The sequence below is a fragment of the Nerophis lumbriciformis genome, linkage group LG04 (assembly GCF_033978685.3).
Source record: "Nerophis lumbriciformis linkage group LG04, RoL_Nlum_v2.1, whole genome shotgun sequence".
Classification (NCBI taxonomy): Eukaryota; Metazoa; Chordata; class Actinopteri; order Syngnathiformes; family Syngnathidae; genus Nerophis; species Nerophis lumbriciformis.
The window spans coordinates 18,736,608-18,749,741 of NC_084551.2; the positions used below are offsets into that span (position 1 = coordinate 18,736,608).

At 39.5% G+C, this 13,134-nt stretch overlaps 1 protein-coding gene across 1 annotated transcript in view; it reads right to left on the reverse strand.

Annotated features, from left to right (window-relative positions):
- Positions 1 to 1,815: 1,815 nt before the first annotated feature.
- Positions 1,816 to 13,134, reverse strand: part of znf407 (zinc finger protein 407) — a 270,903-nt gene continuing 259,584 nt past the window's right edge. The window contains exon 10 of the mRNA XM_061950033.1: positions 1,816 to 3,532. Within this exon, the coding sequence (XP_061806017.1) occupies positions 2,697 to 3,532 (836 nt within the window). The 3' untranslated portion in view covers positions 1,816 to 2,696. The remainder of the gene's footprint in view (positions 3,533 to 13,134) is intronic.

Below are 13,134 nucleotides of genomic sequence, written 5' to 3' on the forward strand. Positions count from 1 at the left end.
CAATATTGCGAAATGATCAAGTATGACACATAAAATGGACCTGCTATTGCCGTTTAAATAAAAAAAATCATTTCAGAAGGCCTTTAAAGATTTGATTAATTTATGATGGCTCAGGTGTGATTCACTACAATAGAGCGCCACAGCACATTGGATTCCAGTTAATTGAAATACCACAACACTGGATATTGTTCAGATGAGTTAAATTTAAGAACTTGCACACAAAGCAACACTTGAGGTGACTATGGCGTGCGCATTTTCCGCGCATGTGTACTAGGTCGCGTTGCGCCGGCGGACGGAAGGGGGCGGGGGTCTTAAACGGTGGCATTGTTGTGTGTAAACACGGATAAGGTTAGGTGTGATTTACCCTGGATAACCTTACGCTCGCCTGTGCATCGGTTGGGGACATCTCTGCGCTGCTCTGGATGGTCTCCTGCTGGTCTCCTGCTGGCCCCACTATGGACAGGACTCTCACTACTATGTTAGATCCACTAAGGACTGTTCTTTCACAATATTATGTCACTCGACATCCATTGCTTTCGGTCTCCCCTAGAGACGGGGGGTTACCCACATATGCGGTCCTCTCCAAGGTTTCTCATAGTCATTCACATCGACGTCCCTTATGTGGGCTCTGTACCGAGGATGTCGTTGTGGCTTGTGCAGCCCTTTGAGACTTTTGTGATTTAGGGCTATATAAATAAACATTGATTGATTGATTGATTGATTATTCGGCTTAGTGTAAACGGGGCCTGAGTCATAAAGTGAATAAAATGGTATAACAAATAATATTTTTGCTGAACTTGGCCAATTGTCACTGACATCCTCCCGAGATCATTTAGTTTGCAGAGTTCCTCAACTCGATATGAATCCTGAATGTCATAATTTAGTCAGCACGCCGTTGTAAATTCTGCAAATGTGCTGAATTTCAATGTTATTCCTCCACTCAGTGGGTGTTAACAAGCTTCGGAGACGTGCATGGCTGCTCACGCACGCACGCTGACCTCTGCTAAATGCACAGGCCTGCTCTGAGAAGGAGAGGAAGACGGAGAGAAAAATAGTACGCACTGAAAAAAAAAAGAAAAAAGAAAAGACTCTTTTTAAATGCGATGTGTGAGAACGGGAGACCAAGACAGGCTAAAAAGGCAGATAGGTGTTTTGTGAAATTGCTTAGCTGCCTTCTCTCTGCGTGTTCGCGGGCCTCGGTGCTCTTCCACTTCTGTGTGGCCTCACCTCTCTCAACATCCATCTGCAATGCTCTCATTTCTCCTGCCCACTCGTCCACCACTTTCTCTCTCGGCCCACCTTCTCGCTCGCTGCGTGTGTGCGCGCGCGTGTTAAAGGGATGATCTTTTGATGCCCTCGTAGTGTGTGAGTGCTTTCTCCCTCCACTTTTAGCCATTGTGCTTGCAGCCGTCATACTGCTCTCCCACTCACTCCATCAGAAACTGCAGGCCTGTGTAGCGGCCTAAATGAATATTGATTCTCCCTCCAGTGCCAAATACTGAGGGGTTCGAGGGGATGGGTGGGGGGTTGGAGAGAAACGATGAGTGCGTTGCATGCAATGGAGGGAATAGGCCTGATGGGGGGAAAAGGAAGAGAGGATGGCGATTAGGGTGATGGTGATCATGGTGGTGATAATGATAATGGTGATGATAATGACTATGTTAGCGATCAGAAAGCATGATGGGAGCTATCAGTTAATGCATGTATGTGCATGGGGCTTTCTCATTGGGCGGCGCTGTGCTGTGAACATAAACGCAGCATTGATGGCGAAACCGTCGCGGCATACGCCACAATAAAGTGTCAGAATGAAAACCTATGGACGCAGTTGTTAAAACTGGCTTCAGTGTTTATTGAAAGAAATGAAAGGCGATTTATAACGTGGCGAGCGCACAAATAACCAAAGAGCCTCCTAACAGCTTGCATAATGTAGCGTTAGCGATGCGTGCGCCGACTGCGAGGTTTGCCTCCTATGCAAAACAATGCTTGGGTGCCCAATCATATGCTAGTAACAAACCAAGAATAAAGGAAAGAAAGCTTGAGGTAATGTTAAAGAAAAAACACAAAATATTGATGTATACAGTATCTTATTCATGGGCAATTACAAATTGTTATACTAATTGCATAATCATTTTTGCATGAATTAAGCCTGGTTTTGGTGGCGTCAAATGATTTTTAAATGATCATCCTATACACAAAGTCCTCCTTTCTTCCGTGCACACTAGCCAGGAGTAGTAGGGCTACACTGAAAATAATGCAAACAATTATATTAGGGAAATAAAGCAGTAATGTCATCAAGAATAAAGTTATAGTCTTGCAAGCAGCGATACCTTCTGTATGTTATTGTCAAACACAATGACATCCATCGTCACTAAGAATAGTTAAGTGCCCATCCGTCCATTCACTTTGTACCGCTTGTCTCTTTCGGGGTCGCGGGGGGGCTGGAGCCTATCACAGCTGCACTCATTGCAGCGGTTCAGTGTGATTGTGGAAATGTTTGTGGCCAATTATGTAATGCTGGGTATCTACAGAGACAGAGGATGTAGCTGCTGTGTTTAGAATGTTGCGTTCAGGTTTGTGTGTGAATTTCGGTGTTCACTCAACATTTTTCTTGACATGATGGCCTTATAGTCGATATCCAGCGGGAGTTGAAGACAAAACATTTCTGATTGACACTAGAAAAAGGAAATGTCCCTGGTTCAGTTAGGGTCCATCTTCTGTGGGTCTTCAACCTGCTGATCTTCCTGATGTTCTGCTGCGTCATCGGCAGCCGCCTCTTCATACACGCCTTCCTCCACCTGTAAGGTGCAGTCGTCCAGCTCCGTAACGATGTAGTGGGTTCCCTCGTTGTTGACAATGACCTGGGTCAGACCTTCCTTCATCATGCGACAAGCTGCCAGCTGCAGCAGCTTCTTCATCTCTTCCTGACTCTTCTGGCTAGTGGCGTCCGTCTCTTCTTCCTGTCTGACCACAGACTGCTCTTCACCCTGCACAGGCTTGTCTGTCTCAGGGCTCGCGGTCTTGTGGGCGACAGATGCCTCTCCTTGCATTTTCTCCTGATGGCCCATTTTACTGACAGCGCTGAGGAGAGCGTCCAGAGCTGTGGACCGCTCGGACACAATATGACTTTGTCCGGCAGCTTCAGAGGCACCTTCTCCTCCTCTAGATGCAGCCTGAAGCTGATTGCCCGCCTCGCCTGTTGCCAGCACCACGTACTGGGTGCTCCCCACGGTGAGCTGGGTCCCTGCGGACGCCGCTTCCCTACCTGAAGCAATGACTTGTCCGTCTTCTGTGATGTGGAGCACCCCTGCCACCTGGCCGGACATGGCCAGAGTCTGCAGGGTGGCAGCAGCAGACTCCTCCAGGGTCTGGTCGATGGCCACTTCTTCCTCGTTGTAGCCTTGAATGATGATGACTTGCTGGACGGGTCCGTCATCGCTGGTCTTCCTGGCCACAGTTGAGCTCAGATCTTCGGTCTCCACAAAAGATGCCCCAAAGCCCTTAAGGCGGCACTCAAAGGACTTGGACACGATACCTGAGAAGCACATTGAATCACCTTTTAGCATTTATAATGATGTAAAAGAAAACACTGTATTGTATTTATTAGAGATGTCTATAAATGCGTTAAAATGTAATATCGGAAATTATCGGTATCGTTTTTTTTATTATCGGTATGTTTTTTTTAAAATTAAATCTACATAAAAAACACAAGATACACTTACAATTAGTACACCAACCCAAAAAACCTCCCTCACCACAAAAGGGTTATTTCTTTCTGTTATTAATATTCTGGTTCCTACATTATATATCAATATATATCAATACAGTCTGCAAGGGATACAGTCCGTAAGCACACATGATTGTGCGTGCTGCTGTTCCACTAATAGTACTAACCTAACCTAATTTTACTAATTTTCATTAATTACTAGTTTCAATGTAACTGTTTTTATATTGTTTTACTTTCTTTTTTATTCAAGAAAATGTTTTTAATTTATTTATCTTATTTTACTATTATCATTATTTTTTAAATGTACCTTATATTCACCATACCTGGTTGTCCAAATTAGGCATAATTCCACGACTGTATATATCAGTTGATATCGGTATCGGTAATTAAAGAGTTGGACAATATCGGAATATTGGATATCGGCAAAAAGCCATTATCGGACATCCATAGTATTTATCCATGAGAGCATTTTGTTGTAAGCTGTGAGGTGTGTGTGTGTTAAAATCATGGTTGTGTTTTACAAATGATGACAGATGTGACAAGAGCATGTACTGTCTAGGTTATGATGTAAATGAGGTGTGGTTGTATTGTATAATAAGTATAAGTCAATGAAAGGGCATTTTATGACTTTTTTAAAAATTTGATTACATGCTATAGTATGATTTTATTGTTATCAGAATCAAAATCAGAATCAGAATAGTTTTTATTGCCATTGTTTGAGAACGGGTTCACAAACTAGGAATTTTACTCGGTGTAATCGTGCAACATAAAACACATATAACACAAATAACACATCATTTTACATAATTACATGTACATAATTTTATTGCATGATTTTTGTATCCCTTTAATTTAGGTAGCCAGGGACTGCAGATGGAAATGAGCTATTTAGCTATAATCTGGTACAGAACATATCTGTCTTTGAGCTTAATGTTTCTGTGCATTATCCCTTCACATCAAGACTAAACTAAACTAACAAGCATCTCCACGCAATACACATGATCTCACATGACAGTTTAAAGTTTCTTGTATTTTTTTGTATTTTCTGGCCAGCGCTCTTATTTTTGTTTCCACTTCCTGTGCTGGCTTCCTCACCTGTAACTGATAGGCAGTCAGGACACAACCTGTCCCTGTTTACCCATCAGGCTGCTTTTATCCTTTGTTTACTTTGCGCTTCATACGCGTGTTTTTTGTGTGTGACCTGCATTTTTAATAAAAAAGGCTTACCATATTTTTGGGACTATAAGTCGCAGTTTTTTTCATAGTTTGGCCGGGGGTGCGACTTATACTCAGGAGCGACTTATGTGTGAAATTATTAACAAATTACCGTAAAATATCAAACAATATTATTTAGCTCATTCACGTAAGACACTAGACATAAAAGATTTAATCGGATTTAGCGATTAGGAGTGACATATTGTTTGGTAAACGTATAGCATGTTCTGTATGTTATAGTTATTTGAATGACTCTTACCATAATATGTTACGTTAACATACCAGGCACGTTCTCAGTTGGTTATTTATGCCTCATATAACGTACACTTATTCAGCCTGTTGTTCACTATTCTTTATTTATTTTAAATTGACCTTCAAATGTATATTCTTGGTGTTGGGTTTTATCAAATAAATTTCCCCCAAAAATGCGACTTATACTCCAGTGCGACTTATATATGTTTTTTTCCTTCTTTATTATGCATTTTCGGCCCGTGCGACTTATACTCCGGAGCAATTTATAGTCCGAAAAATACGGTATTTATGCACTTGCCAGACAAATACCATCACATAATATATAGAATTGTCTCTCAGTTTTTGTACGCCGGACTTATCGTATGATTCGGTTTTTAATTGAACATTTCACAAAAGTTATTTTGGTAAGTGTACAATCAAACACAAAAAAAGGTATGTTTGTCCATGTATCATTCCAAAGTACCCAAACAAATAATCCCAATACATCGGCGGCTTGCACATTACACCAGTTTTAAAGTCGCTGCATTGGCTCCACGTCTGCTTCAGGGTCGATTTTAAAGTTCTATTTTTAGTTTTTAAATGTCTTAATGGCCTTGCGCCGTCTTATCTATCTGACCTGCTTTTACCATATCCACCCTCGCAGATCCGGAGGTTTTCTGGCACCAAACTTTCATCTTTACCAAATACCAGAACAAAGACTGACGGTTGATATTTTTATAGACAAATTTAAAGACACACCTTTTTAAACAGCCTTTTTACTGATCATGTTAAACATGTTTTTGTGTTTTTTATTACAGTTTTTAGTTTTATTTAGGTGTTATTTTTTAAATTGTATCTATTGCTATTATTAGTACTATTATTCTCTCAATGTTATGTTTTTATTAACATATTATTGTATTATTTATATTATATTTTTACATATATTTCATCACATGGTTCATACTATTTTTAAGATGGCGTTAATTTGAGTTATTCTTTATTGTGAATGCCTCAAAGATGGCGTTTTTCCTCAATCCTTAGTGCCATGCCATGTTTTGTTTTGTAACGATCAATAATGCTGTGTGTGCATGTGTGTGTTTTCTTGTCTTCTTTCTTGTTTATTTTGTGTTTGTCACTTGCCCCTGTGCATGAAAAGTGCTTTATAAATAAAGTTTGATTTGATTCATAAATTTACTCTACCCCCCCCCCCCCCCTCCTTCCTTTACGCTCTTTCCGTTTTTGCCAACAAGAGTCCTTATTAAAGGTGATAATAAAAGTTAAATTATACATTTAAATTGTAATTAGGGATCTCTGATCTGATCTGTCTTCTATTAACATTCACGCCAACAGCAGTGGCTGAAATTGTAACCACGGCTCCAAAACCATGGAATCGCAAAGTGTCCATCTTCCTGAAGGTGGAGTCTCGCGGGACGAGATTTTACGAGAATTACGGCTCATGACGGAAAACACCCTTTAACACCCTTTAATGGAAAAACCACAGATGTACTTAGTCATAATTTTAGAAATATCGCTTATATTTAGTGAAAACCTGCAAATGGAAACGCAGTTATTGTGTCTCCTTAAAAAAAATATTTCACATGAGTACAATCTAAGCTATGTAAAAACTGTGACACAGCTGTGGTACAAATGGGTTGAAAACGGCACATTTCGGCCCCCAATCCAATCCGTGATCGGGATTGGGACATCTCTATTTGTCATTACATGTATTTCATATTGTTTGCTGCATTTAAAACTGGAATAAATCACTTTAACATGTGTTTTATATATTTGGAACGGATTAATTGGATTTAACAGATTTCAAATGGGGAAAATTGCTTGGGTTTTTGTAAGATTTGGTCTTTGTCTGACTTTTTACTACCAAAAACAACGGTACCAACGCATTGGATAAGTATAATATCCCTCCGTGTCCTTCAGAGAAGTTCAGGAAAGCTATGACGTGGAGAAAAAAGTGACCATTTCCACATTTGTGTCAATTTTTATATTAGAGGATAAAAAAGAAGACATTAGTCTGCCAGAAAAGTGTAGCGAGACGCGGCTGGTGCTAATTGAGCCATGCTGTGTCCGCTTGGATCGCAGGTTGCCATGGCGTTGCCAAGGTGATGGGAACAGTGTAAAAAATGCTATTCTTTGAGCAATGGCTGGATCTGACACTTGTAGGCTAATCTATTCATTAAAAAGAAATTGGGAATTTGAAACAGCGACAAGGTGACATTGTTCCCATCTTGAGCTTCTTTGTGCAGATGAACTTATTGTGTCAATGTTAAAAAAAAAGTGAAGACCACTTCTTATAAAACACATACGGAAAATGTGTCAAAACAGTTGTAAGGGGAAATAAAACACTTTTTTTTTTTTTTTTTGTATTTATGGGTCTGGTAAAGTTGACATTTCAGAGGTTCAGGATTTAATGCTCAGACATCACAGAGATCTCCCAGTGCACAGAGGGACAAAATCATCCATCACTGATATACTTATCTCCCCCAGACATTTCATGTCCAGCCCCAAAGGTGACAATGTGATCAGAAAGTCAGATTCTTCTTTAAAAGTAGCTTTGGAGAACAATGAGTAGCATCCGCAGCAGCAGCCCCACCATAAAGATACTAAAGACCAGAGTTGTTTTAACAAACAATACGAGGAGTGGGGCATATATATTACACGTTGCTATAGATTTAGTTGAATCTGACTAACCAGCATTTTTTTACACACATATGTTGGTATTGGAAGACATTTTCCAATATTTTCTTATGCTGTACAGTATTTCCTAAACATCATGAATAATGCAGGTATCATGTTTACAAAATGAGTCAAATGCACATCTAAGAAAGTATTAATTTTGGTGTGATATTTATATATTTATTGTTAGGTATTGTTGGTGTTTTGTGTTTTGTGTCAGAAGGCAGGCTGTTTTTTAAACCTGGTCTGAAGAGTACAGTAGGTATTACACAAAACATAGATTGTATGTCAGTGGGGCTGTGGAAACAATATGTTACATATAATATGCCTTCTGTGAGCATGTTGTGGATTAAATATACAAAACGTTTGTCCCATTCACATTTTTCTGCTTATTCCTGGAGATTTACACATAATAACTGCATGTTATCAGAATCATTATCAGGCAGTTATTACTAGGGGTGTTGGAAAAAACTGATTCACTTAGTGATTCTTATTAAGTCCTAAATTTATTGATAATTGTCAAAAATTGATTTAAAAATTCTATATATACAGTACAGGACAAACTTTCTCCTCATTCAATGCGTCTTCTTTATTTTCATGTCTATTCACATTGTAGATTGTCACTGAAGGTATCACAACTATGAATGAACACATGTGGCGTTATGTACTTAACAAAAAAAGGTGAAATAACTTAAAACATGTTTTATATTCTAGTTTCTTCAAAAATAGTCACCCTTTGCTCTGATTACTGCTTTGCACACTCTTGGTATTCTCTCGATGAGCTTTGAGCACACCTGTGAAGTGAAAACCATTTAAGGTGACTACCTTAAATGGTTAAATGGTACCTTAAATTCTCGTCGCGAGAATGCCAAGAGTGTGCAAAAAAAGTAATCAGAGCAAAGGGCCAAAAGGTCAAGGGTCCAAACTTTTGGCCTGTACTATACAGGACTGTCTCAGGAAATTTGAATATTGTGATAAAGTTCTTTATTTTCTGTAATTCAATTAAAAAAACAAAAATGTCATTCATACATTCTGGATTCATTACACATCAACTGAAATATGGCAAGCCTTTTATTATTTTAATATTGCTGATTATGGCATACATCTTAAGAAAACTAAAAAATCCTATCTCAAAAAATTTGAATATTTCCTCAGACCAAGTAAAAAAAAAGATTTATAACAACAAAACAAAATCAAACATTTAAAAATGTCAATTAATGCACTCAGTACTTGGTTGGGAATCCTTTTGCACGGATTAAGTTAAAAGTTAAAGTACCAATGATTGTCACACACACTAGGTGTGGTGAAATTTGTCCTCTGCATTTGACCCATCTCCTCGTTCATCCCCTGGGAGGCGAGGGGAGCAGTGGGCAGCAGCGGTGCCGCACCCGGGAATAATTTTTGGTGATTACTGCATCAATGCGGCGTGGCATTGAGGCAATCAGCCTGTGGCATTGCTGAGGTGTTATGGATGCCCAGGATGCTTCAATAGCGGCCTTTAGCTCATTTGCATTATTGGGTCTGGTGTCTTTCAGCTTCTTCTTCACAATACCCCACACATTCTCTATTGGGTTCAGGTCAGGGGAGTTGGCAGGCCAATCAAGGACAGTAATGCCATGGTCAGTACACCAGTTACTGGTGGTTTTGGCACTGTGGGCAGGTGCCAGATCACTCTGGAAAATGAAATCATCATCTGCATAGAGCTTTTCAACAGATGGAAGCATGTAGTGCTCAAAAATCTCTTGGTACACAGCTGCATTGACTCTGGACTTGATGAAACACAGTGGACCAACACCAGCAGCTGACATGGCTCCCCAAACTATTGCTGACTGTGGGAACTTCACACTGGATTTCAAGCAACTTGGATTTTGCTCCTCTCCAGCCTTCCTCCAGACTCTAGCGCCTTGACTTCCAAATGAAATACAAAACTTGCTTTCGTCCGAAAACAGGACTCTGGACCACTCTGCAACTGTCCAGTGCTTCTTTTCCATAGCCCAAGTCAGACGCTTCTAGAGATTTTACAGCACTACATGCTTCCATCTGTTGAAAAGCTCTATGGAGATGATGATTTCATTTTCCAGCATGATCTGGCACCTGCCCACAGTGCCAAAACCACCAGTAACTGGTGTACTGACCATGACATTACTGTCCTCGATTGGCCTGCCAACTCCCCTGACCTGAACTCCATGGAGAATTTGTGGGGTATTGTGAAGAAGAAGCTGAAAGACACCAGACCCAATAATGCAAATGAGCTAAAGGCCGCTATTGAAGCATCCTGGGCATCCATAACACCTCAGCAATGCCACAGGCTGATTGCCTCCATGCCACGCCGCATTGATGCAGTAATCCGTGCAAAAGGATTCTCAACCAAGTACTGAGTGCATTAATTGACATTTTAAAATGTTTGATTTTGTTTGCTGTTATAAATCTTTGTTTTTTACTTGAAATGTATGGCTGTATGCCATAATCAGCAATATTAAAATAATAAAAGGCTTACAATATTTCAGTTGATGTGTAATGAATCCAGAATGTATGACATTTTTGTTTTTTTAATTGCATTACAGAAAATAAAGAACTTTATCACAATATTCAAATTTTCTGAGACAGTCCTGTATAGTACAGTCCAAAAGTTTGGACCCTTGACCTTTTGACCCTTTGCTCTGATTACTTTTTTGCACACTCTTGGCATTCTAATTTTCTGAGACAGTCCTGTATATAAGAATGTTCGTGTGCATGCATACATGCATACATACACACACACATTTTTGCATTCACACATACATACACACGTATATACATACACATACACATTTTTGCATTCACACATACATACACACGTATATACATACACACATAAATACACACACACACACACACACACACACACACACACACACACACACACATATGCATTCACACATACTTACATACACACACACACACACATGCATTCACACATATATACATACATAAATACATACACGCACACACACACACTTATACAAATATATACATACATAAATATACATAAGTACTATCTATCTATATATATACATCCATATATATACTGTATATATATATAAATATATATATACATACATATATATATATATGTATATATATGTGTATGTACATATATACATACACACACATATATATATACACACATACATATACATACATGCACATATATATACGTATATATACATACATATATATGTACATACATATATATACATACAGTACATACATATATACATACATACATATATATATACACATACATACATGCATACATACATATATATATATATACATACATACATACATACATACATACATATGCATACATACATACATATGCATACATACATACATGCACGCACGCACGCACGCACGCACGCACGCACGCACGCACGCACGCACGCACGCACGCACGCACGCACACACACACACACACACACACACACATATACCATGTTTTCTTCTATTTTCTGCACCCAAAGGTGCAGAAAAGGCTTGCTATAATACTGTGTATTGACTGGCTGGAGTAGTCTGATTGGAAGTGCCTTATGCCAACATAATGGGTTGGTTGGTGAGGATGATAACCCAGAGGCTGTGCAATTACTGTACCCGAACAAGGACCCCTCAACATACAGTCATGCTCAATAAATCCCAGTTTTTCTCGCGTACAAACACAGTATGTGTTTCTGAATCTCACATGCTGTATGCAGAATGTAGTGTCAGATAGATATTAGATTCATGTCACTATTAGTACAAGACGTCTCTGTATGAGATAGTGGGCGTACTTATGTTGTGCCGTGGGGGTGGTGAGGCTATGCGTTGCTAGTGTGTGTCACATTAGCCATGGGGTGCTGTTGGCAGGTCCCAGTGGCAGCCCGCTGAGGTTTATGGAGTGTCACTCAGTCGCTGCAGCTGTGAATCAAGTTAATGTTGCACATCCCATCTCTTGTGCTGTCCTGCGCTCCCGGTGGAAGAACAACATTTGAACAGCGTGATTTGGCCCTGGCGAGAGGTTGATGCCTGTTTAATATGTGTTCTGAGTGTTCTGAGTGACTGATTCCTTTAGTACTAGAGAGGACCAGAGAGAACTAGAGAGACATTGAAGACGGCTGCTTTATTGACTCGGATGTGAAATAAGATGGCAGCTCGCTGAGAGGAGTGAAAAAATGCGGTGAAGAAAAGGAAGCAGTTGGAGATTTCATTTTGATTTTCCCAATTTTTTTTTTTTACTTCATCAGTGACTAACTGTACCTGTGAGGAGGTGATTTCCAATGATGTGTCACTTCCAAAATGTAATGAATTTAATAAGCCAGGGGTGTCAAAGTCATTTTAGCTCAGGGGCCGCATTGAGGAAAATCTATTCCCAAGTGGGCCGGAATGGTAAAATCATGGCATGATAACTTAAAAATAAAGACAATTCCGGGTTGTTTTCTTTGTTTTACTTTGGCCGAAAATAGAACAAGCACTTTATGAAAACGTATAAATCACAAATAATCCTCTGGACAAAACACTTCAAGTTTGTTGAAAATTCAGAGGAAATTGGTGCAGTTTCAAAAACACAATAACCTTAGACTTAGTCTCAGTGTATCTACAAAGTCAGGATTAAACTTTAAGTCACAGTCTTTCTGGGATTGAACAAAAAACACAACATGTAAACTCTTTGAGGTATCAAATACTTTGTCATGTCCACGTATCAATCCAGTGCTAACTCAACAACCCGTAAGAAACGGAGGTAAAAACTATTCAAAAGGGTTAAGTTCACTTTTCTCGTGTTTGACAGAGACATTTTGGGGCAACGAGGGTGCCAAACGACGATGTGTTCGAAGCAGAGGACATAAAACGGCAGGTTTTAAGTTTCATGTGGGTCGAGGAGGAGGAGCCCCAATCACCCTTTACTGTGTACCACTTGCTTGGCCCGTTTGCTTGCCTAACAGAATTGCTATTGTGACATCCAGTGGACACAGTTAGAACAGCAGTTTCTTTCGTTAAAAAAAAAAAAGCAGCTAATTTTTATACTTGGCAAAATCATCACACGGGCCGGAAAAAAACTGTTCCGTAGGTTTGACACCCCTGCTATAAGCAAAGCAAAGGTAAATAAAATACACATTTGACAGACAGGTCAGGTTTTAATGTAAATAGATACTACATTTTGGACTTTTGTCATTGGTGGTGAAAATGTACGCACTATCGACTGTAATACAAAAATGTTTGTTAAAATGTAATTAATGTAATGCAATGCATGGATTAAC